Source organism: Hyla sarda, unplaced genomic scaffold, assembly GCF_029499605.1.
Source record: "Hyla sarda isolate aHylSar1 unplaced genomic scaffold, aHylSar1.hap1 scaffold_1247, whole genome shotgun sequence".
Classification (NCBI taxonomy): domain Eukaryota; kingdom Metazoa; phylum Chordata; class Amphibia; order Anura; family Hylidae; genus Hyla; species Hyla sarda.
Genome location: NW_026607868.1, coordinates 81003 through 107929, shown reverse-complemented (window position 1 = coordinate 107929; position 26927 = coordinate 81003). Strand labels below are relative to the sequence as shown.

At 50.3% G+C, this 26927-nt stretch overlaps 1 protein-coding gene across 2 annotated transcripts in view; it reads left to right on the top strand.

The window, feature by feature from the left end:
• Window positions 1-7284: 7284 nt before the first annotated feature.
• The window catches only part of LOC130303812 (unconventional myosin-X-like), a gene marked incomplete at both ends in the record, with an annotated part of 94776 nt that continues 75133 nt past the window's right edge, over window positions 7285-26927 (top strand). The window contains 4 exon segments of one of the 2 annotated variants that reach the window (XM_056551858.1): window positions 7285-7410; window positions 8912-9020; window positions 9111-9227; window positions 11531-11631. In XM_056551858.1, the coding sequence (XP_056407833.1) occupies window positions 7285-7410; window positions 8912-9020; window positions 9111-9227; window positions 11531-11631 (453 nt within the window). 2 annotated transcript variants of the gene reach the window in all.

The window sequence follows — 26927 nt, the reverse complement described above, 5'->3', positions numbered from 1 at the left end:
TGACATGTTCCCCCACCTATATACTGTATAGACATATGTTCCCCCACCTATATACTGTGTAAACATGTTCCCCCACCTATATACCGTATAGACATATGTTCCCCCACCTATATACTGTATAGACATATGTTCCCCCACCTATATACTGTAGACATATGTTTCCCCACCTATATACTGTAGACATATGTTTCCCCACCTATATACTGTAGACATATGTTCCCCCACCTATATACTGTAGACATATGTTCCCCCACCTATATACCGTTTAGACATATGTTCCCCCACCTTTATACTGTGTAGACATATGTTCCCCCACCTATATACTGTATAGACATATGTTCCCCCACCTATATACTGTGTAGACATGTTCCCCCACCTATATACTGTATAGACATATGTTCCCCCACCTATATACTGTGTAGATATATGTTCCCCCACCTATATACTGTAGACATATGTTCCCCCACCTATATACTGTATAGACATATGTTCCCCCACCTATATACTGTGTAAACATGTTCCCCCACCTATATACCGTATAGACATATGTTCCCCCACCTATATACTGTGTAGACATGTTTCCCCACCTATATACTGTGTAGACATGTCCCCCCACCTATATACTGTATAGACATATGTTCCCCCACCTATATACTGTATAGACATATGTTCCCCCACTTATATACTGTGTAGACATGTTCCCCCACCTATATACTGTAGACATATGTTCCCCCCACCTATATACTGTATAGACATATGTTCCCCCACCTATATACTGTAGACATATGTTCCCCCACCTATATACTGTATAGACATATGTTCCCCCACCTATATACTGTGTAGACATATGTTTCCCCACCTATATACTGTGTAGACATGTTCCCCCACCTATATACTGTATAGACATATGTTCCCCCACCTATATACTGTATAGACATATGTCCCCCCACCTATATACTGTGTAGACATATGTTCCCCCACCTATATACTGTGTAGACATATGTTCCCCCACCTATTTACTGTGTAGACATATGTTCCCCCACCTATATACTGTAGACATATGTTTCCCCACCTATATACTGTATAGACATATGTTCCCCCACCTATATACCGTTTAGACATATGTTCCCCCACCTATATACTGTGTAGACATATGTTCCCCCACCTATATACTGTGTAGACATATGTTCCCCCACCTATATACTGTGTAGACATGTTCCCCCACCTATATACTGTATAGACATATGTTCCCCCACCTATATACTGTGTAGATATATGTTCCCCCACCTATATACTGTATAGACATATGTTCCCCCACCTATATACTGTGTAGACATGTTCCCCCACCTATATACTGTATAGACATATGTTCCCCCACCTATATACTGTATAGACATATGTTCCCCCACCTATATACTGTATAGACATATGTCCCCCCACCTATATACTGTATAGACATATGTTCCCCCACCTATATACTGTATAGACATATGTTCCCCCACCTATATACTGTATAGACATATGTTCCCCCACCTATATACCGTATAGACATATGTTCCCCCACCTATATACTGTATAGACATATGTTCCCCCACCTATATACTGTATAGACATATGTCCCCCCACCTATATACTGTATAGACATATGTTCCCCCACCTATATACTGTATAGACATATGTTCCCCCACCTATATACTGTAGACATGTTCCCCCACCTATATACTGTGTAAACATGTTCCCCCACCTATATACCGTATAGACATATGTTCCCCCACCTATATACTGTGTAGACATATGTTTCCCCACCTATATACTGTGTAGACATATGTTCCCCCACCTATTTACTGTGTAGATATATGTTCCCCCACCTATATACTGTAGACATATGTTCCCCCACCTATATACTGTATAGACATATGTTCCCCCACCTATATACTGTGTAAACATGTTCCCCCACCTATATACCGTATAGACATATGTTCCCCCACCTATATACTGTGTAGACATATGTTTCCCCACCTATATACTGTGTAGACATATGTTCCCCCACCTATATACTGTATAGACATATGTTCCCCCACCTATATACTGTATAGACACATGTTCCCCCACCTATATACTGTATAGACATATGTTCCCCCACCTATATACTGTATAGACATATGTTCCCCCACCTATATACTGTAGACATATGTTCCCCCACCTATATACTGTGTAGACATATGTTCCCCCCACCTATATACTGTGTAGACATATGTTCCCCCACCTATATACTGTGTAGACATATGTTCCCCCCACCTATATACTGTAGACATGTTTCCCCACCTATATACTGTAGACATATGTTCCCCCACCTATATACTGTAGACATATGTTCCCCCACCTATATACTGTGTAGACATATGTTCCCCCACCTATATACTGTATAGACATATGTTCCCCCACCTATATACTGTATAGACATATGTTCCCCCACCTATATACTGTATAGACATATGTTCCCCCACCTATATACTGTATAGACATATGTTCCCCCACCTATATACTGTATAGACATATGTTCCCCCACCTATATACTGTAGACATATGTTCCCCCACCTATATACTGTATAGACATATGTTCCCCCACCTATATACTGTGTAGACATATGTTCCCCCACCTATATACTGTATAGACATATGTTCCCCCACCTATATACTGTATAGACATATGTTCCCCCACCTATATACTGTATAGACATATGTTCCCCCACCTATATACTGTATAGACATATGTCCCCCCCACTTATATACTGTATAGACATATGTTCCCCCACCTATATACTGTGTAGACATATGTTCCCCCACCTATATACTGTGTAGACATATGTTCCCCCACCTATATACTGTGTAGACATATGTTCCCCCACCTATATACTGTAGACATATGTTCCCCCACCTATATACTGTATAGACATATGTTCCCCCACCTATATACTGTGTAGACATATGTTCCCCCACCTATATACTGTGTAGACATATGTTCCCCCACCTATATACTGTATAGACATATGTTCCCCCACCTATATACTGTAGACATATGTTCCCCCACCTATATACTGTATAGACATATGTCCCCCCACTTATATACTGTGTAGACATATGTTCCCCCCACCTATATACTGTATAGACATATGTCCCCCCACCTATATATACTGTAGACATATGTTCCCCCACCTATATACCGTATAGACATATGTTTCCCCACCTATTTACTGTGTAGACATATGTTCCCCCACCTATATACTGTATAGACATATGTTCCCCCACCTATATACTGTGTAGACACATGTTCCCCCACCTATATACTGTGTAGACACATGTTCCCCAACCTATATACTGTGTAGACATATGTTCCCCCACCTATATACTGTGTAGACATATGTTCCCCCACCTATATACTGTGTAGACATATGTTCCCCCACCTATATACTGTAGACATATGTTTCCCCCACCTATATACTGTAGACATATATTCCCCCACCTATATACTGTAGACATATGTTTCCCCACCTATATACTGTAGACATATATTCCCCCACCTATATACTGTAGACATATGTTCCCCCACCTATATACTGTATAGACATATGTTCCCCCACCTATTTACTGTGTAGACATATGTTCCCCCACCTATATACTGTGTAGACATATGTTCCCCCACCTATATACTGTATAGACATATGTTCCCCCACCTATATACTGTAGACATATGTTCCCCCACCTATATACTGTAGACATATGTCCCCCCACCTATATACTGTGTAGACATATGTCCCCCCACCTATATACTGTGTAGACATATGTTCCCCCACCTATATACCGTATAGACATATGTTCCCCCATCTATATACTGTATAGACATATGTTTCCCCACCTATATACTGTGTAGACATATGTTCCCCCACCTATATACTGTGTAGACATATGTTCCCCCACCTATATACTGTAGACATATGTTCCCCCACCTATATACTGTAGACATATGTTCCCCCACCTATATACTGTATAGACATATGTTCCCCCACCTATATACTGTATAGACATATGTTCCCCCACCTATATACTGTAGACATATGTTCCCCCACCTATATATTGTATAGACATATGTTCCCCCACCTATATACTGTAGACATATGTTCCCCCACCTATATACTGTGTAGACATATGTTCCCCCACCTATATACTGTAGACATATGTTCCCCCACCTATATACTGTGTAGACATATGTTCCCCCACCTATATACTGTGTAGACATATGTTCCCCCACCTATATACTGTGTAGACATATGTTCCCCCACCTATATACTGTGTAGACATATGTTCCCCCACCTATATACTGTGTAGACATATGTTCCCCCACCTATATACTGTAGACATGTTTCCCCACCTATATACTGTAGACATATGTTCCCCCACCTATATACTGTAGACATATGTTCCCCCACCTATATACTGTGTAGACATATGTTCCCCCACCTATATACTGTATAGACATATGTTCCCCCACCTATATACTGTATAGACATATGTTCCCCCACCTATATACTGTATAGACATATGTTCCCCCACCTATATACTGTATAGACATATGTTCCCCCACCTATATACTGTAGACATATGTTCCCCCACCTATATACTGTATAGACATATGTTCCCCCCACCTATATACTGTGTAGACATATGTTCCCCCACCTATATACTGTATAGACATATGTTCCCCCACCTATATACTGTATAGACATATGTTCCCCCACCTATATACTGTATAGACATATGTTCCCCCACCTATATACTGTATAGACATATGTCCCCCCACTTATATACTGTATAGACATATGTTCCCCCACCTATATACTGTGTAGACATATGTTCCCCCACCTATATACTGTGTAGACATATGTTCCCCCACCTATATACTGTGTAGACATATGTTCCCCCACCTATATACTGTAGACATATGTTCCCCCACCTATATACTGTATAGACATATGTTCCCCCCACCTATATACTGTGTAGACATATGTTCCCCCACCTATATACTGTGTAGACATATGTTCCCCCACCTATATACTGTATAGACATATGTTCCCCCACCTATATACTGTAGACATATGTTCCCCCACCTATATACTGTATAGACATATGTCCCCCCACTTATATACTGTGTAGACATATGTTCCCCCACCTATATACTGTATAGACATATGTCCCCCCACTTATATATACTGTAGACATATGTTCCCCCACCTATATACCGTATAGACATATGTTTCCCCACCTATTTACTGTGTAGACATATGTTCCCCCACCTATATACTGTATAGACATATGTTCCCCCACCTATATACTGTATAGACACATGTTCCCCCACCTATATACTGTGTAGACACATGTTCCCCAACCTATATACTGTGTAGACATATGTTCCCCCACCTATATACTGTGTAGACATATGTTCCCCCACCTATATACTGTGTAGACATATGTTCCCCCACCTATATACTGTAGACATATGTTTCCCCACCTATATACTGTAGACATATATTCCCCCACCTATATACTGTAGACATATGTTTCCCCACCTATATACTGTAGACATATATTCCCCCACCTATATACTGTAGACATATGTTCCCCCACCTATATACTGTATAGACATATGTTCCCCCACCTATTTACTGTGTAGACATATGTTCCCCCACCTATATACTGTGTAGACATATGTTCCCCCCACCTATATACTGTATAGACATATGTTCCCCCACCTATATACTGTGTAGACATGTTCCCCCACCTATATACTGTGTAGACATATGTTCCCCCACCTATATACTGTATAGACATATGTTCCCCCACCTATATACTGTAGACATATGTTCCCCCACCTATATACTGTAGACATATGTCCCCCCACCTATATACTGTGTAGACATATGTTCCCCCCACCTATATACCGTATAGACATATGTTCCCCCATCTATATACTGTATAGACATATGTTTCCCCACCTATATACTGTGTAGACATATGTTCCCCCACCTATATACTGTGTAGACATATGTTCCCCCACCTATATACTGTAGACATATGTTCCCCCACCTATATACTGTAGACATATGTTCCCCCACCTATATACTGTGTAGACATATGTTCCCCCACCTATATACTGTAGACATATGTTCCCCCACCTATATACTGTAGACATATGTTCCCCCACCTATATACCGTATAGACATATGTTCCCCCACCTATATACTGTATAGACATATGTTCCCCCACCTATATACTGTATAGACATATGTTCCCCCACCTATATACTGTAGACATATGTTCCCCCACCTATATACTGTAGACATATGTTCCCCCACCTATATACTGTGTAGACATATGTTCCCCCACCTATATACTGTGTAGACATATGTTCCCCCACCTATATACTGTGTAGACATATGTTTCCCCACCTATATACTGTGTAGACATATGTTCCCCCACCTATATACTGTGTAGACATATGTTTCCCCCACCTATATACTGTGTAGACATATGTTCCCCCCACCCTATATACTGTGTAGACATATGTTCCCCCACCTATATACTGTAGACATATGTTCCCCCACCTATATACTGTATAGACATATGTTCCCCCACCTATATACTGTATAGACATATGTTCCCCCACCTATATACTGTAGACATATGTTCCCCCACCTATATACTGTATAGACATATGTTCCCCCACCTATATACTGTATAGACATATGTTCCCCCACCTATATACTGTATAGACATGTACCCCCACCTATATACTGTATAGACATGTACCCCCTACCTATATACTTTATAGACATATGTTTCCCCACCTATATACTGTGTAGACATATGTTCCCCCCACCTATATACTGTAGACATATGTTCCCCCACCTATATACTGTAGACATATGTTTCCCCACCTATATACTGTATAGACATATGTTCCCCCACCTATATACTGTAGACATATGTTCCCCCACCTATATACTGTATAGACATATGTTCCCCCACCTATATACTGTAGACATATGTTCCCCCACCTATATACTGTGTAGACATGTACCCCCTACCTATATACTTTATAGACATATCTATGAACCCCCCCCCCATCTGTGTACTGTGTATATAGATATTTGTGTGCCCCCCTCCGCACGAGGTGGTCCGGATGGGGGTCTCTTACCATGTGATTTCACTCCCTGTTCTGTCCAATAGGAGGAGCTGGATCTTAAGACCATCCTCTCGGGGGTCCTGTCTCTAGGGAACATTGTGTTTGATCCGGAGGAGGCGGGAGGTGTGTCTATGTCTCGTGCCTCCATGGGGTGGCTGAAGGCCGCAGCAGTAAGTGAACCGAAGGACGTCCTCTATTCCTCCCTCCCCGCCTGGCTCCATTTATTCCTCCCTCCATCCCTCTTTTTCTCCTTTCCCGCTGGGCGCCCTCTTTTTCCCGCTGGGCGCCCTCTTTTTCCCGCTTGGCGCCCTCTTTTTCCCGCTGGGCGGCCTCTTTTTCCCGCTGGGCGGCCTCTTTTTCCCGCTGGGCGGCCTCTTTTTCCCGCTGGGCGGCCTCTTTTTCCCGCTGGGCGGCCTCTTTTTCCCGCTGGGCGCCCTCTTTTTCCCGCTGGGCGCCCTCTTTTTCCCGCTGGGCGCCCTCTTTTTCCCGCTGGGCGCCCTCTTTTTCCCGCTGGGCGCCCTCTTTTTCCCGCTGGGCGCCCTCTTTTCCCCGCTGGGCGCCCTCTTTTCCCCGCTGGGCGCCCTCTTTTCCCCGCTGGGCGCCCTCTTTTCCCCGCTGGGCGCCCTCTTTTCCCCGCTGGGCGCCCTCTTTTCCCCGCTGGGCGCCCTCTCGTCCTCTTTTGCCGCTGGGCGCCCTCTCGTCCTCTTTTGCCGCTGGGCGACCTCTCGTCCTCTTTTGCCGCTGGGCGCCCTCTCGTCCTCTTTTGCCGCTGGGCGCCCTCTCGTCCTCTTTTGCCGCTGGGCGCCCTCTCGTCCTCTTTTGCCGCTGGGCGCCCTCTCGTCCTCTTTTGCCGCTGGGCGACCTCTCGTCCTCCTTTCCCGCTGGGCGCCCTCTCGTCCTCTTTTGCCGCTGGGCGACCTCTCCTCCTTCTTTCCCGCTGGGCGACCCCCTCCTCCTCCTTTCCCGCTGGGCGACCCCCTCCTCCTCCTTTCCCGCTGGGCGACCCCTCCTCCTCCTTTCCCGCTGGGCGACCCCTCCTCCTCCTTTCCCGCTGGGCGACCCCTCCTCCTCCTTTCCCGCTGGGCGACCCCTCCTCCTCCTTTCCCGCTGGGCGACCCCTCCTCCTCCTTTCCCGCTGGGCGACCGCTCCTCCTCCTTTCCCGCTGGGCGACCGCTCCTCCTCCTTTCCCGCTGGGCGACCCCCTCCTCCTCCTTTCCCGCTGGGCGACCGCTCCTCCTCCTTTCCCGCTGGGCGACCGCTCCTCCTCCTTTCCCGCTGGGCGACCCCTCCTCCTCCTTTCCCGCTGGGCGACCCCTCCTCCTCCTTTCCCGCTGGGCGACCCCTCCTCCTCCTTTCCCGCTGGGCGACCGCTCCTCCTCCTTTCCCGCTGGGCGACCGCTCCTCCTCCTTTCCCGCTGGGCGACCCCCTCCTCCTCCTTTCCCGCTGGGCGACCGCTCCTCCTCCTTTCCCGCTGGGCGACCGCTCCTCCTCCTTTCCCGCTGGGCGACCGCTGCTCCTCCTTTCCCGCTGGGCGACCGCTCCTCCTCCTTTCCCGCTGGGCGACCGCTCCTCCTCCTTTCCCGCTGGGCGACCGCTCCTCCTCCTTTCCAGCTTTCCCTCTTTCCCTGTAGGGTTCTTCTCATACAGTTTTTGTGTGGTGGTCTTACAGGGTCAGTTTGGGGTGCAGACTGAAGAGCTGATGAGCTGTTTGATCTGTACGACGTCCGTGACCCGCGGTGAGGCCATCCGGAGGCTGCACAGTAAACAGCAGGCAGAAGGTAAGGTTGGGGGGGCCTCATCTGGGGGTCCCCGTTCTGTGTAAATGTTACATGTATGATCAGTGTGACCTCCCGTGTTCTCCTCTGTAGACTCCCGGGACTCCATCGCTCGTGTGGTTTATTCTCGTCTTTTTGGTTGGATTGTGACAAAAGTGAATGAACTTCTGGCTGGAGACGTTGTACTGGGGGCTCAGGTGCAGGAGATTGGTGAGTACACGCCCAACACTGCTGGTGATGATGGGGGTTGTAGTGGTGATGATGATGGGGTTGTAGTGGTGGTGATGGGGGTTGTAGTGGTGGTGATGGGGGTTGTAGTGGTGATGATGATGGGGGTTGTTATACTAGTGGTGATGGGGGTTGTAGTGGTGATGATGATGGGGGTTGTTATACTGGTGGTGATGGGGGTTGTGGTGGTGATGATGATGGGGGTTGTAGTGGTGATGGTAGGGGTTGTAGTGGTGATGATGATGGGGGTTGTAGTGGTGATGATGGGGGTTGTAGTGGTGATGATGATGGGGGTTGTTATACTAGTGGTGATGGGGGTTGTAGTGGTGGTGATGGGGGTTGTAGTGGTGGTGATGGGGGTTGTAGTGGTGATGATGATGGGGGTTGTTATACTAGTGGTGATGGGGGTTGTAGTGGTGATGATGATGGGGGGTTGTTATACTGGTGGTGATGGGGGTTGTGGTGGTGATGATGATGGGGGTTGTAGTGGTGATGGTAGGGGTTGTAGTGGTGATGATGATGGGGGTTGTAGTGGTGATGATGGGGGTTGTAGTGGTGATGATGATGGGGGTTGTTATACTAGTGGTGATGGGGGTTGTAGTGGTGGTGATGGGGGTTGTAGTGGTGGTGATGGGGGTTGTAGTGGTGATGATGATGGGGGTTGTTATACTAGTGGTGATGGGGGTTGTAGTGGTGATGATGATGGGGGTTGTTATACTGGTGGTGATGGGGGTTGTGGTGGTGATGATGATGGGGGTTGTTATACTGGTGGTGATGGGGGTTGTGGTGGTGATGATGATGGGGGTTGTTATACTGGTGGTGATGGGGGTTGTGGTGGTGATGGGGGTTGTAGTGGTGACGATGGGGGTTGTTGTTATACTGGTGATGATGGGGGTTGTTATACTGGTGACGATGGGGGTTGTGGTGATGATGGGGGTTGTAGTGGTGATGATGGGGGTTGTTATACTGGTGATGATGGGGGTTGTAGTGGTGATGATGGGGGTTGTTATACTGGTGATGATGGGGGTTGTAGTGGTGATGATGGGGGTTGTTGTTATACTGGTGATGATGGGGGTTGTAGTGGTGATGATGATGGGGGTTGTTATACTGGTGGTGATGGGGGTTGTGGTGGTGATGATGGGGCTGTAGTTGATGATGGGGGTTGTAGTGGTGATGATGGGGGTTGTTGTTATACTGGTGGTGATGGGGGTTGTAGTGGTGATGATGGGGCTGTAGTTGATGATGGGGGTTGTAGTGGTGATGATGGGGGTGGTTGTTATACTGGTGGTGATGGGGGTTATAGTGGTGATGATGGGGGTGGTTGTTATACTGGTGATGATGGGGGTTGTAGTGGTGATGGGGGTTGTAGTGGTGACGATGGGGGTTGTTGTTATACTGGTGATGATGGGGGTTGTAGTGGTGACGATGGGGGTTGTTGTTATACTGGTGATGATGGGGGTTGTAGTGGTAATGATGATGGGGGTTGTTATACTGGTGGTGATGGGGGTTGTGGTGACGATGGGGGTTGTTATACTGGTGGTGATGGGGGTTGTAGTGGGGATGGGTGTTGTGGTGACGATGGGGGTTGTTATACTGGTGATGATGGGGGTTGTAGTGGTGATGATGGGGGTTGTTGTTATACTGGTGATGATGGGGGGTTGTAGTGGTAATGATGATGGGGGGTTGTTGTAGTGGTGATGGTGGGGGTTGTAGTGGTGATGGTGGGGGTTGTAGTGGTGATGATGATGGGGGTTGTTGTTATACTAGTGGTGATGGGGGTTGTAGTGGTGACGATTGGGGTTGTAGTGGTGACGATGGGGGTTGTAGTGGTGACGATGGGGGTTGTAGTGGTGATGATGGGGGTTGTAGTGGTGATGATGATGGGGGTTGTAGTGGTGATGGTGGGGGTTGTAGTGGTGGTGATGGGGGTTGTAGTGGTGATGATGATGGGGGTTGTTGTTATACTAGTGGTGATGGGGGTTGTAGTGGTGACGATGGGGGTTGTAGTGGTGACGATGGGGGTTGTAGTGGTGACGATGGGGGTTGTAGTGGTGATGATGGGGGTTGTTATACTAGTGGTGATGGGGGTTGTAGTGGTGATGATGATGGGGGTTGTTATACTAGTGGTGATGGGGGTTGTAGTGGTGATGATGGGGGTTGTAGTGGTGATGATGATGGGGGTTGTAGTGGTGATGATGATGGGGGTTGTTATACTAGTGGTGATGGGGTTGTAGTGGTGACGATGGGGGTTGTGGTTGGTTCTGACCTTCTTCCTCCCCCCTCAGGGATTCTCGATATCTTTGGCTTTGAGAACTTCGCTGTGAATCGCTATGAACAGTTGTGTATAAATCTGGCGAACGAGCAGCTGCAGAACTTCTTCAACCACGTGAGTGACACATGGTGGGGCTTGTACATACGTGCTGCGTGTCCTCTGTGTGTGACCTGTACATACGTGCTGCGTGTCCTCTGTGTGTGACCTGTACATACGTGCTGCGTGTCCTCTGTGTGACCTGTACATACGTGCTGCGTGTCCTCTGTATGTGACCTGTACATACGTGCTGCGTGTCCTCTGTGTGTGACCTGTACATACGTGCTGTGTGTCCTCTGTGTGTGACCTGTACATACGTGCTGCGTGTCCTGTGTGTGACCTGTACATACGTGCTGCGTGTCCTCTGTGTGTGTCCTGTACATACGTGTTGCGTGTCCTCTGTGTGTGACCTGTACATACGTGCTGCGTGTCCTCTGTGTGTGACCTGTACATACGTGCTGTGTCCTCTGTGTGTGACCTGTACATACGTGCTGCGTGTCCTCTGTGTGTGACCTGTACATACGTGCTGCGTGTCCTCTGTGTGTGACCTGTACATACGTGCTGCGTGTCCTCTGTGTGTGTCCTGTACATACGTGCTGCGTGTCCTCTGTGTGTGACCTGTACATACGTGCTGTGTGTCCTCTGTGTGTTCTCTGTGTGACCTGTACATACGTGCTGCGTGTCCTCTGTGTGTGACCTGTACATACGTGCTGCGTGTCCTCTGTGTATGACCTGTACATACGTGCTGCGTGTCCTCTGTGTGTGACCTGTACATACGTGCTGCGTGTCCTCTGTGTGTTCTCTGTGTGTGACCTGTACATACGTGCTGCGTGTCCTCTGTGTGTGACCTGTACATACGTGCTGCGTGTCCTCTGTGTGTGACCTGTACATACGTGCTGCGTGTCCTCTGTGTGACCTGTACATACGTGCTGCGTGTCCTCTGTATGTGACCTGTACATACGTGCTGCGTGTCCTCTGTGTGTGACCTGTACATACGTGCTGTGTGTCCTCTGTGTGTGACCTGTACATACGTGCTGCGTGTCCTGTGTGTGACCTGTACATACGTGCTGCGTGTCCTCTGTGTGTGTCCTGTACATACGTGTTGCGTGTCCTCTGTGTGTGACCTGTACATACGTGCTGCGTGTCCTCTGTGTGTGACCTGTACATACGTGCTGTGTCCTCTGTGTGTGACCTGTACATACGTGCTGCGTGTCCTCTGTGTGTGACCTGTACATACGTGCTGCGTGTCCTCTGTGTGTGACCTGTACATACGTGCTGCGTGTCCTCTGTGTGTGTCCTGTACATACGTGCTGCGTGTCCTCTGTGTGTGACCTGTACATACGTGCTGTGTGTCCTCTGTGTGTTCTCTGTGTGACCTGTACATACGTGCTGCGTGTCCTCTGTGTGTGACCTGTACATACGTGCTGCGTGTCCTCTGTGTATGACCTGTACATACGTGCTGCGTGTCCTCTGTGTGTGACCTGTACATACGTGCTGCGTGTCCTCTGTGTGTTCTCTGTGTGTGACCTGTACATACGTGCTGCGTGTCCTCTGTGTGTGACCTGTACATACGTGCTGCGTGTCCTCTGTGTGTGACCTGTACATACGTGCTGCGTGTCCTCTGTGTATGACCTGTACATATGTGCTGTGTGTCCTCTGTGTGTGACCTGTACATATGTGCTGTGTATCCTCTGTGTGTGTCCTGTGCATACGTGTTGCGTGTCCTCTGTGTGTGTCCTGTACATACGTGCTGCGTGTCCTCTGTGTGTGACCTGTACATATGTGCTGCGTGTCCTCTGTGTGTGTCCTGTACATACGTGCTGCGTGTCCTCTGTGTGTGACCTGTACATACGTGCTGCGTGTCCTCTGTGTGACCTGTACATACGTGCTGCGTGTCCTCTGTGTGTGACCTGTACATACGTGCTGCGTGTCCTCTGTGTGTGACCTGTACATACGTGCTGCGTGTCCTCTGTGTGACCTGTACATACGTGCTGCGTGTCCTCTGTGTGTGACCTGTACATACGTGCTGCGTGTCCTCTGTGTGTGACCTGTACATACGTGCTGCGTGTCCTCTGTGTGTGACCTGTACATACGTGCTGTGTGTCCTCTGTGTGTGACCTGTACATACGTGCTGTGTCCTCTGTGTGTGACCTGTACATACGTGCTGCGTGTCCTCTGTGTGTGACCTGTACATACGTGCTGCGTGTCCTCTGTGTGACCTGTACATACGTGCTGCGTGTCCTCTGTGTGTGACCTGTACATACGTGCTGCGTGTCCTGTGTGTGACCTGTACATACGTGCTGCGTGTCCTCTGTGTGTGACCTGTACATACGTGCTGTGTGTCCTCTGTGTGTGACCTGTACATACGTGCTGCGTGTCCTCTGTGTGTGTCCTGTACATACGTGTTGCGTGTCCTCTGTGTGTGACCTGTACATACGTGCTGTGTGTCCTCTGTGTGTGACCTGTACATACGTGCTGTGTCCTCTGTGTGTGACCTGTACATACGTGCTGTGTGTCCTCTGTGTGTGACCTGTACATACGTGCTGTGTGTCCTGTACATACGTGCTGTGTGTCCTCTGTGTATGACCTGTACATACGTGCTGCGTGTCCTCTGTGTGTGACCTGTACATACGTGCTGTGTGTCCTCTGTGTATGACCTGTACATACGTGCTGTGTGTCCTCTGTGTGTGACCTGTACATACGTGCTGCGTGTCCTTTGTATGTGACCTGTACATACGTGCTGTGTCCTGTACATACGTGCTGTGTGTCCTCTGTGTATGACCTGTACATACGTGCTGCGTGTCCTCTGTGTGTGACCTGTACATACGTGCTGCGTGTCCTCTGTATGTGACCTGTACATACGTGCTGCGTGTCCTCTGTGTGTGACCTGTACATACGTGCTGCGTGTCCTCTGTGTGACCTGTACATACGTGCTGTGTGTCCTGTGTGTGACCTGTACATACGTGCTGCGTGTCCTCTGTGTGTGACCTGTACATACGTGCTGCGTGTCCTCTGTGTGTGACCTGTACATACGTGCTGCGTGTCCTCTGTGTGACCTGTACATACGTGCTGCGTGTCCTCTGTATGTGACCTGTACATACGTGCTGCGTGTCCTCTGTGTGTGACCTGTACATACGTGCTGTGTGTCCTCTGTGTGTGACCTGTACATACGTGCTGCGTGTCCTGTGTGTGACCTGTACATACGTGCTGCGTGTCCTCTGTGTGTGTCCTGTACATACGTGTTGCGTGTCCTCTGTGTGTGACCTGTACATACGTGCTGCGTGTCCTCTGTGTGTGACCTGTACATACGTGCTGTGTCCTCTGTGTGTGACCTGTACATACGTGCTGCGTGTCCTCTGTGTGTGACCTGTACATACGTGCTGTGTCCTCTGTGTGTGTCCTGTACATACGTGCTGCGTGTCCTCTGTGTGTGACCTGTACATACGTGCTGCGTGTCCTCTGTGTGTGTCCTGTACATACGTGCTGCGTGTCCTCTGTGTGTGACCTGTACATACGTGCTGTGTGTCCTCTGTGTGTTCTCTGTGTGACCTGTACATACGTGCTGCGTGTCCTCTGTGTGTGACCTGTACATACGTGCTGCGTGTCCTCTGTGTATGACCTGTACATACGTGCTGCGTGTCCTCTGTGTGTGACCTGTACATACGTGCTGCGTGTCCTCTGTGTGTGACCTGTACATACGTGCTGTGTGTCCTCTGTGTGTTCTCTGTGTGTGACCTGTACATACGTGCTGCGTGTCCTCTGTGTGTGACCTGTACATACGTGCTGCGTGTCCTCTGTGTGTGACCTGTACATACGTGCTGCGTGTCCTCTGTGTATGACCTGTACATATGTGCTGTGTGTCCTCTGTGTGTGACCTGTACATATGTGCTGTGTATCCTCTGTGTGTGTCCTGTGCATACGTGTTGCGTGTCCTCTGTGTGTGTCCTGTACATACGTGCTGCGTGTCCTCTGTGTGTGACCTGTACATACGTGCTGCGTGTCCTCTGTGTGTGACCTGTACATACGTGCTGCGTGTCCTCTGTGTGTGACCTGTACATACGTGCTGCGTGTCCTCTGTGTGACCTGTACATACGTGCTGCGTGTCCTCTGTGTGTGACCTGTACATACGTGCTGCGTGTCCTCTGTGTGTGACCTGTACATACGTGCTGCGTGTCCTCTGTGTGTGACCTGTACATACGTGCTGCGTGTCCTCTGTGTGTGACCTGTACATACGTGCTGCGTGTCCTCTGTGTGTGACCTGTACATACGTGCTGTGTGTCCTCTGTGTGTGACCTGTACATACGTGCTGTGTCCTCTGTGTGTGACCTGTACATACGTGCTGCGTGTCCTCTGTGTGTGACCTGTACATACGTGCTGCGTGTCCTCTGTGTGACCTGTACATACGTGCTGCGTGTCCTCTGTGTGTGACCTGTACATACGTGCTGCGTGTCCTGTGTGTGACCTGTACATACGTGCTGCGTGTCCTCTGTGTGTGACCTGTACATACGTGCTGTGTGTCCTCTGTGTGTGACCTGTACATACGTGCTGCGTGTCCTCTGTGTGTGTCCTGTACATACGTGTTGCGTGTCCTCTGTGTGTGACCTGTACATACGTGCTGTGTGTCCTCTGTGTGTGACCTGTACATACGTGCTGCGTGTCCTCTGTGTGTGACCTGTACATACGTGCTGCGTGTCCTCTGTGTGTGACCTGTACATATGTGCTGTGTCCTCTGTGTGTGACCTGTACATACGTGCTGCGTGTCCTTTGTATGTGACCTGTACATACGTGCTGTGTGTCCTCTGTGTGTGACCTGTACATACGTGCTGTGTGTCCTGTACATACGTGCTGTGTGTCCTCTGTGTATGACCTGTACATACGTGCTGCGTGTCCTCTGTGTGTGACCTGTACATACGTGCTGCGTGTCCTCTGTGTGTGACTTGTACATATGTGCTGTGTGTCCTCTGTGTGTGACCTGTACATACGTGCTGCGTGTCCTCTGTGTGTGACCTGTACATACGTGCTGTGTGTCCTCTGTGTATGACCTGTACATACGTGCTGTGTGTCCTCTGTGTGTGACCTGTACATACGTGCTGCGTGTCCTTTGTATGTGACCTGTACATACGTGCTGTGTCCTGTACATACGTGCTGTGTGTCCTCTGTGTATGACCTGTACATACGTGCTGCGTGTCCTCTGTGTGTGACCTGTACATACGTGCTGCGTGTCCTCTGTATGTGACCTGTAAATACGTGCTGCGTGTCCTCTGTGTGTGACCTGTACATACGTGCTGTGTGTCCTCTGTGTGTGACCTGTACATACGTGCTGCGTGTCCTGTGTGTGACCTGTACATACGTGCTGCGTGTCCTCTGTGTGTGACCTGTACATACGTGCTGTGTGTCCTGTGTGTGACCTGTACATACGTGCTGCGTGTCCTCTGTGTGTGACCTGTACATACGTGCTGTGTGTCCTGTGTGTGACCTGTACATACGTGCTGCGTGTCCTCTGTGTGTGACCTGTACATACGTGCTGCGTGTCCTCTGTGTGTGACCTGTACATACGTGCTGCGTGTCCTCTGTGTGACCTGTACATACGTGCTGCGTGTCCTCTGTGTGTGACCTGTACATACGTGCTGCGTGTCCTCTGTGTGTGACCTGTACATACGTGCTGCGTGTCCTCTGTGTGACCTGTACATACGTGCTGCGTGTCCTCTGTGTGTGACCTGTACATACGTGCTGTGTGTCCTCTGTGTGTGACCTGTACATACGTGCTGCGTGTCCTCTGTGTGTGACCTGTACATACGTGCTGCGTGTCCTCTGTGTGTGACCTGTACATACGTGCTGCGTGTCCTCTGTGTGACCTGTACATACGTGCTGCGTGTCCTCTGTATGTGACCTGTACATACGTGCTGCGTGTCCTCTGTGTGTGACCTGTACATACGTGCTGTGTGTCCTCTGTGTGTGACCTGTACATACGTGCTGCGTGTCCTCTGTGTGTGACCTGTACATACGTGCTGCGTGTCCTCTGTGTGTGACCTGTACATACGTGCTGCGTGTCCTCTGTGTGTGACCTGTACATACGTGCTGCGTGTCCTCTGTGTGTGTCCTGTACATACGTGTTGCGTGTCCTCTGTGTGTGACCTGTACATACGTGCTGCGTGTCCTCTGTGTGTGACCTGTACATACGTGCTGTGTCCTCTGTGTGTGACCTGTACATACGTGCTGCGTGTCCTCTGTGTGTGACCTGTACATACGTGCTGTGTCCTCTGTGTGTGTCCTGTACATACGTGCTGCGTGTCCTCTGTGTGTGACCTGTACATACGTGCTGCGTGTCCTCTGTGTGTGTCCTGTACATACGTGCTGCGTGTCCTCTGTGTGTGACCTGTACATACGTGCTGTGTGTCCTCTGTGTGTTCTCTGTGTGACCTGTACATACGTGCTGCGTGTCCTCTGTGTGTGACCTGTACATACGTGCTGCGTGTCCTCTGTGTATGACCTGTACATACGTGCTGCGTGTCCTCTGTGTGTGACCTGTACATACGTGCTGCGTGTCCTCTGTGTGTGACCTGTACATACGTGCTGTGTGTCCTCTGTGTGTTCTCTGTGTGTGACCTGTACATACGTGCTGCGTGTCCTCTGTGTGTGACCTGTACATACGTGCTGCGTGTCCTCTGTGTGTGACCTGTACATACGTGCTGCGTGTCCTCTGTGTATGACCTGTACATATGTGCTGTGTGTCCTCTGTGTGTGACCTGTACATATGTGCTGTGTATCCTCTGTGTGTGTCCTGTGCATACGTGTTGCGTGTCCTCTGTGTGTGTCCTGTACATACGTGCTGCGTGTCCTCTGTGTGTGTCCTGTACATACGTGCTGCGTGTCCTCTGTGTGTGACCTGTACATACGTGCTGCGTGTCCTCTGTGTGACCTGTACATACGTGCTGCGTGTCCTCTGTGTGTGACCTGTACATACGTGCTGCGTGTCCTCTGTGTGTGACCTGTACATACGTGCTGCGTGTCCTCTGTGTGTGACCTGTACATACGTGCTGCGTGTCCTCTGTGTGTGACCTGTACATACGTGCTGCGTGTCCTCTGTGTGTGACCTGTACATACGTGCTGTGTGTCCTCTGTGTGTGACCTGTACATACGTGCTGTGTCCTCTGTGTGTGACCTGTACATACGTGCTGCGTGTCCTCTGTGTGTGACCTGTACATACGTGCTGCGTGTCCTCTGTGTGACCTGTACATATGTGCTGCGTGTCCTCTGTGTGTGACCTGTACATACGTGCTGCGTGTCCTCTGTGTGTGACCTGTACATACGTGCTGCGTGTCCTCTGTGTGTGACCTGTACATACGTGCTGCGTGTCCTCTGTGTGTGACCTGTACATACGTGCTGTGTGTCCTCTGTGTGTGACCTGTACATACGTGCTGCGTGTCCTCTGTGTGTGTCCTGTACATACGTGTTGCGTGTCCTCTGTGTGTGACCTGTACATACGTGCTGTGTGTCCTCTGTGTGTGACCTGTACATACGTGCTGTGTCCTCTGTGTGTGACCTGTACATACGTGCTGCGTGTCCTCTGTGTGTGACCTGTACATATGTGCTGTGTCCTCTGTGTGTGACCTGTACATACGTGCTGCGTGTCCTTTGTATGTGACCTGTACATACGTGCTGTGTGTCCTCTGTGTGTGACCTGTACATACGTGCTGTGTGTCCTGTACATACGTGCTGTGTGTCCTCTGTGTATGACCTGTACATACGTGCTGTGTGTCCTCTGTGTGTGACCTGTACATACGTGCTGCGTGTCCTTGTATGTGACCTGTACATACGTGCTGTGTCCTGTACATACGTGCTGTGTGTCCTCTGTGTATGACCTGTACATACGTGCTGCGTGTCCTCTGTGTGTGACCTGTACATACGTGCTGCGTGTCCTCTGTATGTGACCTGTACATACGTGCTGCGTGTCCTCTGTGTGTGACCTGTACATACGTGCTGTGTGTCCTCTGTGTGTGACCTGTACATACGTGCTGCGTGTCCTGTGTGTGACCTGTACATACGTGCTGCGTGTCCTCTGTGTGTGACCTGTACATACGTGCTGTGTGTCCTGTGTGTGACCTGTACATACGTGCTGCGTGTCCTCTGTGTGTGACCTGTACATACGTGCTGCGTGTCCTGTGTGTGACCTGTACATACGTGCTGCGTGTCCTCTGTGTGTGACCTGTACATACGTGCTGCGTGTCCTCTGTGTGTGACCTGTACATACGTGCTGCGTGTCCTCTGTGTGACCTGTACATACGTGCTGCGTGTCCTCTGTATGTGACCTGTACATACGTGCTGCGTGTCCTCTGTGTGTGACCTGTACATACGTGCTGCGTGTCCTGTGTGTGACCTGTACATACGTGCTGCGTGTCCTCTGTGTGTGTCCTGTACATACGTGTTGCGTGTCCTCTGTGTGTGACCTGTACATACGTGCTGCGTGTCCTCTGTGTGTGACCTGTACATACGTGCTGTGTCCTCTGTGTGTGACCTGTACATACGTGCTGCGTGTCCTCTGTGTGTGACCTGTACATACGTGCTGTGTCCTCTGTGTGTGTCCTGTACATACGTGCTGCGTGTCCTCTGTGTGTGACCTGTACATACGTGCTGCGTGTCCTCTGTGTGTGTCCTGTACATACGTGCTGCGTGTCCTCTGTGTGTGACCTGTACATACGTGCTGTGTGTCCTCTGTGTGTTCTCTGTGTGACCTGTACATACGTGCTGCGTGTCCTCTGTGTGTGACCTGTACATACGTGCTGCGTGTCCTCTGTGTATGACCTGTACATACGTGCTGCGTGTCCTCTGTGTGTGACCTGTACATACGTGCTGCGTGTCCTCTGTGTGTGACCTGTACATACGTGCTGTGTGTCCTCTGTGTGTTCTCTGTGTGTGACCTGTACATACGTGCTGCGTGTCCTCTGTGTGTGACCTGTACATACGTGCTGCGTGTCCTCTGTGTGTGACCTGTACATACGTGCTGCGTGTCCTCTGTGTGTGACCTGTACATACGTGCTGCGTGTCCTCTGTGTGTGACCTGTACATACGTGCTGCGTGTCCTCTGTGTATGACCTGTACATATGTGCTGTGTGTCCTCTGTGTGTGACCTGTACATATGTGCTGTGTATCCTCTGTGTGTGTCCTGTGCATACGTGTTGCGTGTCCTCTGTGTGTGTCCTGTACATACGTGCTGCGTGTCCTCTGTGTGTGACCTGTACATACGTGCTGCGTGTCCTCTGTGTGTGTCCTGTACATACGTGCTGCGTGTCCTCTGTGTGTGACCTGTACATACGTGCTGCGTGTCCTCTGTGTGACCTGTACATACGTGCTGCGTGTCCTCTGTGTGTGACCTGTACATACGTGCTGCGTGTCCTCTGTGTGTGACCTGTACATACGTGCTGCGTGTCCTCTGTGTGTGACCTGTACATACGTGCTGCGTGTCCTCTGTGTGTGACCTGTACATACGTGCTGCGTGTCCTCTGTGTGTGACCTGTACATACGTGCTGCGTGTCCTCTGTGTGTGACCTGTACATACGTGCTGTGTGTCCTCTGTGTGTGACCTGTACATACGTGCTGTGTCCTCTGTGTGTGACCTGTACATACGTGCTGCGTGTCCTCTGTGTGTGACCTGTACATACGTGCTGCGTGTCCTCTGTGTGACCTGTACATACGTGCTGCGTGTCCTCTGTGTGTGACCTGTACATACGTGCTGCGTGTCCTCTGTGTGTGACCTGTACATACGTGCTGCGTGTCCTCTGTGTGTGACCTGTACATACGTGCTGTGTGTCCTCTGTGTGTGACCTGTACATACGTGCTGCGTGTCCTCTGTGTGTGTCCTGTACATACGTGTTGCGTGTCCTCTGTGTGTGACCTGTACATACGTGCTGTGTGTCCTCTGTGTGTGACCTGTACATACGTGCTGTGTCCTCTGTGTGTGACCTGTACATACGTGCTGCGTGTCCTCTGTGTGTGACCTGTACATATGTGCTGTGTCCTCTGTGTGTGACCTGTACATACGTGCTGCGTGTCCTTTGTATGTGACCTGTACATACGTGCTGTGTGTCCTCTGTGTGTGACCTGTACATACGTGCTGTGTGTCCTGTACATACGTGCTGTGTGTCCTCTGTGTATGACCTGTACATACGTGCTGCGTGTCCTCTGTGTGTGACCTGTACATACGTGCTGTGTGTCCTCTGTGTATGACCTGTACATACGTGCTGTGTCCTCTGTGTGTGACCTGTACATACGTGCTGCGTGTCCTTTGTATGTGACCTGTACATACGTGCTGTGTCCTGTACATACGTGCTGTGTGTCCTCTGTGTATGACCTGTACATACGTGCTGCGTGTCCTCTGTGTGTGACCTGTACATACGTGCTGCGTGTCCTCTGTATGTGACCTGTACATACGTGCTGCGTGTCCTCTGTGTGTGACCTGTACATACGTGCTGTGTGTCCTCTGTGTGTGACCTGTACATACGTGCTGCGTGTCCTGTGTGTGACCTGTACATACGTGCTGCGTGTCCTCTGTGTGTGACCTGTACATACGTGCTGTGTGTCCTGTGTGTGACCTGTACATACGTGCTGCGTGTCCTCTGTGTGTGACCTGTACATACGTGCTGTGTGTCCTGTGTGTGACCTGTACATACGTGCTGCGTGTCCTCTGTGTGTGACCTGTACATACGTGCTGCGTGTCCTCTGTGTGTGACCTGTACATACGTGCTGCGTGTCCTCTGTGTGACCTGTACATACGTGCTGCGTGTCCTCTGTGTGTGACCTGTACATACGTGCTGCGTGTCCTCTGTGTGACCTGTACATACGTGCTGCGTGTCCTCTGTGTGTGACCTGTACATACGTGCTGTGTGTCCTCTGTGTGTGACCTGTACATACGTGCTGCGTGTCCTCTGTGTGTGACCTGTACATACGTGCTGCGTGTCCTCTGTGTGTGACCTGTACATACGTGCTGCGTGTCCTCTGTGTGTGACCTGTACATACGTGCTGCGTGTCCTCTGTGTGTGACCTGTACATACGTGCTGCGTGTCCTCTGTGTGTGACCTGTATATACGTGCTGCGTGTCCTCTGTGTGTGACCTGTACATACGTGCTGCGTGTCCTGTGTGTGTGACCTGTACATACGTGCTGTGTGTCCTGTACATACGTGCTGCGTGTCCTCTGTGTGTGACCTGTACATACGTGCTGCGTGTCCTCTGTGTGTGACCTGTACATACGTGCTGCGTGTCCTCTGTGTGTGACCTGTACATACGTGCTGTGTGTCCTCTGTGTGTGACCTGTACATACGTGCTGCGTGTCCTCTGTGTGTGACCTGTACATACGTGCTGCGTGTCCTCTGTGTGTGACCTGTACATACGTGCTGCGTGTCCTCTGTGTGTGACCTGTACATACGTGCTGTGTGTCCACTGTGTGTGACCTGTACATACGTGCTGCGTGTCCTCTGTGTGTGACCTGTACATACGTGCTGCGTGTCCTCTGTGTGTGTCCTGTACATACGTGCTGCATGTCCTCTGTGTGTGACCTGTACATACGTGCTGTGTTCTGTGTGTGACCTGTACATTTGTGCTGCGTGTCCTCTGTGTGTGACCTGTACATACGTGCTGCGTGTCCTTTGTATGTGACCTGTACATACGTGCTGTGTCCTGTACATACGTGCTGCGTGTCCTCTGTGTATGACCTGTACATACGTGCTGCGTGTCCTCTGTGTGTGACCTGTACATACGTGCTGCGTGTCCTCTGTGTGTGACCTGTACATACGTGCTGCGTGTCCTCTGTGTGTGACCTGTACATACGTGCTGTGTGTCCTGTGTGTGACCTGTACATACGTGCTGCGTGTCCTCTGTGTGTGACCTGTACATACGTGCTGTGTGTCCTGTGTGTGACCTGTACATACGTGCTGCGTGTCCTCTGTGTGTGACCTGTACATACGTGCTGTGTGTCCTGTGTGTGACCTGTACATACGTGCTGCGTGTCCTCTGTGTGTGACCTGTACATACGTGCTGCGTGTCCTCTGTGTGTGACCTGTACATACGTGCTGCGTGTCCTCTGTGTGTGACCTGTACATACGTGCTGTGTGTCCTCTGTGTGTGACCTGTACATACGTGCTGCGTGTCCTCTGTGTGTGACCTGTACATACGTGCTGCGTGTCCTCTGTGTGTGACCTGTACATACGTGCTGCGTGTCCTCTGTGTGTGACCTGTACATACGTGCTGTGTGTCCTCTGTGTGTGACCTGTACATACGTGCTGCGTGTCCTCTGTGTGTGACCTGTACATACGTGCTGCGTGTCCTCTGTGTGTGACCTGTACATACGTGCTGCGTGTCCTCTGTGTGTGACCTGTACATACGTGCTGCGTGTCCTCTGTGTGTGACCTGTACATACGTGCTGCGTGTCCTCTGTGTGTGACCTGTACATACGTGCTGCGTGTCCTCTGTGTGTGACCTGTACATACGTGCTGCGTGTCCTGTGTGTGTGACCTGTACATACGTGCTGCGTGTCCTCTGTGTGTCCTCTGTGTGTGACCTGTACATACGTGCTGCGTGTCCTCTGTGTGTGTCCTGTACATACGTGCTGCATGTCCTCTGTGTGTGACCTGTACATACGTGCTGCGTGTCCTCTGTGTGTGACCTGTACATACGTGCTGTGTGTCCTCTGTGTGTTCTCTGTGTGTGACCTGTACATACGTGCTGTGTTCTGTGTGTGACCTGTACATTTGTGCTGCGTGTCCTCTGTGTGTGACCTGTACATACGTGCTGCGTGTCCTCTGTGTGTGACCTGTACATACATGCTGCGTGTCCTCTGTGTGTGACCTGTACATACGTGCTGCGTGTCCTCTGTGTGACCTGTACATACGTGCTGCGTGTCCTCTGTGTGTGACCTGTACATACGTGCTGCGTGTCCTCTGTGTGTGACCTGTACATACGTGCTGCGTGTCCTCTGTGTGTGACCTGTACATACGTGCTGCGTGTCCTCTGTGTGACCTGTACATACGTGCTGCGTGTCCTCTGTGTGTGACCTGTACATACGTGCTGCGTGTCCTCTGTGTGTGACCTGTACATACGTGCTGCGTGTCCTGTGTGTGACCTGTACATACGTGCTTCGTGTCCTCTGTGACCTGTACATACGTGCTGCGTGTCCTCTGTGTGTGACCTGTACATACGTGCTTCGTGTCCTCTGTGTGTGACCTGTACATACGTGCTATATGTCCTGTGTGTGACCTGTACATACGTGCTGCGTGTCCTCTGTGTGTGACCTGTACATACGTGCTGCGTGTCCTCTGTGTGTGACCTGTACATACGTGCTGCGTGTCCTCTGTGTGTGACCTGTACATACGTGCTGCGTGTCCTGTGTGTGTGACCTGTACATACGTGCTGCGTGTCCTCTGTGTGTGACCTGTACATACGTGCTGCGTGTCCTCTGTGTGTGACCTGTACATACGTGCTGCGTGTCCTCTGTGTGTGACCTGTACATACGTGCTGCGTGTCCTCTGTGTGTGACCTGTACATACGTGCTGCGTGTCCTCTGTGTGTGACCTGTACATACGTGCTGTGTGTCCTCTGTGTGACCTGTACATACGTGCTGCGTGTCCTCTGTGTGTGACCTGTACATACGTGCTGCGTGTTCTCTGTGTGTGACCTGTACATACGTGCTGTGTTCTGTGTGTGACCTGTACATTTGTGCTGCGTGTCCTCTGTGTGTGACCTGTACATACGTGCTGCGTGTCCTCTGTGTGTGACCTGTACATACGTGCTGCGTGTCCTCTGTGTGTGACCTGTACATACGTGCTGCGTGTCCTCTGTGTGACCTGTACATACGTGCTGCGTGTCCTCTGTGTGTGACCTGTACATACCTGCTGCGTGTCCTCTGTGTGTGACCTGTACATACCTGCTGCGTGTCCTCTGTGTGTGACCTGTACATACGTGCTGCGTGTCCTCTGTGTGTGACCTGTACATACGTGCTGCGTGTCCTCTGTGTGTGACCTGTACATACGTGCTGCGTGTCCTCTGTGTGTGACCTGTACATACGTGCTGCGTGTCCTCTGTGTGTGACCTGTACATACGTGCTGTGTGTCCTCTGTGTGTGACCTGTACATACGTGCTGCGTGTCCTGTGTGTGACCTGTACATACGTGCTGCGTGTCCTCTGTGTGTGACCTGTACATACGTGCTGTGTGTCCTGTGTGTGACCTGTACATACGTGCTGCGTGTCCTCTGTGTGTGACCTGTACATACGTGCTGTGTGTCCTGTGTGTGACCTGTACATACGTGCTGCGTGTCCTCTGTGTGTGACCTGTACATACGTGCTGCGTGTCCTCTGTGTGTGACCTGTACATACGTGCTGCGTGTCCTCTGTGTGTGACCTGTACATACGTGCTGCGTGTCCTCTGTGTGACCTGTACATACGTGCTGCGTGTCCTCTGTGTGTGACCTGTACATACGTGCTGCGTGTCCTCTGTGTGTGACCTGTACATACGTGCTGCGTGTCCTGTGTGTGACCTGTACATACGTGCTGCGTGTCCTCTGTGTGTGACCTGTACATACGTGCTATATGTCCTGTGTGTGACCTGTACATACGTGCTGCGTGTCCTCTGTGTGTGACCTGTACATTTGTGCTGCGTGTCCTCTGTGTGTGACCTGTACATACGTGCTGCGTGTCCTCTGTGTGTGACCTGTACATACGTGCTGCGTGTCCTCTGTGTGTGACCTGTACATACGTGCTGCGTGTCCTCTGTGTGTGACCTGTACATACGTGCTGCGTGTCCTCTGTGTGTGACCTGTACATACGTGCTGCGTGTCCTCTGTGTGTGACCTGTACATACGTGCTGCGTGTCCTCTGTGTGTGACCTGTACATACGTGCTGCGTGTCCTGTGTGTGACCTGTACATACGTGCTGCGTGTCCTGTGTGTGACCTGTACATACGTGCTGCGTGTCCTCTGTGTGTGACCTGTACATACGTGCTATATGTCCTGTGTGTGACCTGTACATACGTGCTGCGTGTCCTCTGTGTGTGACCTGTACATACGTGCTGTGTCCTGTGTGTGTGACCTGTACATACGTGCTGCGTGTCCTCTGTGTGTGACCTGTACATACGTGCTGCGTGTCCTCTGTGTGTGACCTGTACATACGTGCTGCGTGTCCTCTGTGTGTGACCTGTACATACGTGCTGCGTGTCCTCTGTGTGTGACCTGTACATACGTGCTGCGTGTCCTCTGTGTGTGACCTGTACATACGTGCTGTGTGACCTGTACATACGTGCTGCGTGTCCTCTGTGTGTGACCTGTACATACGTGCTGCGTGTCCTCTGTGTGTGACCTGTACATACGTGCTGCGTGTCCTGTACATACGT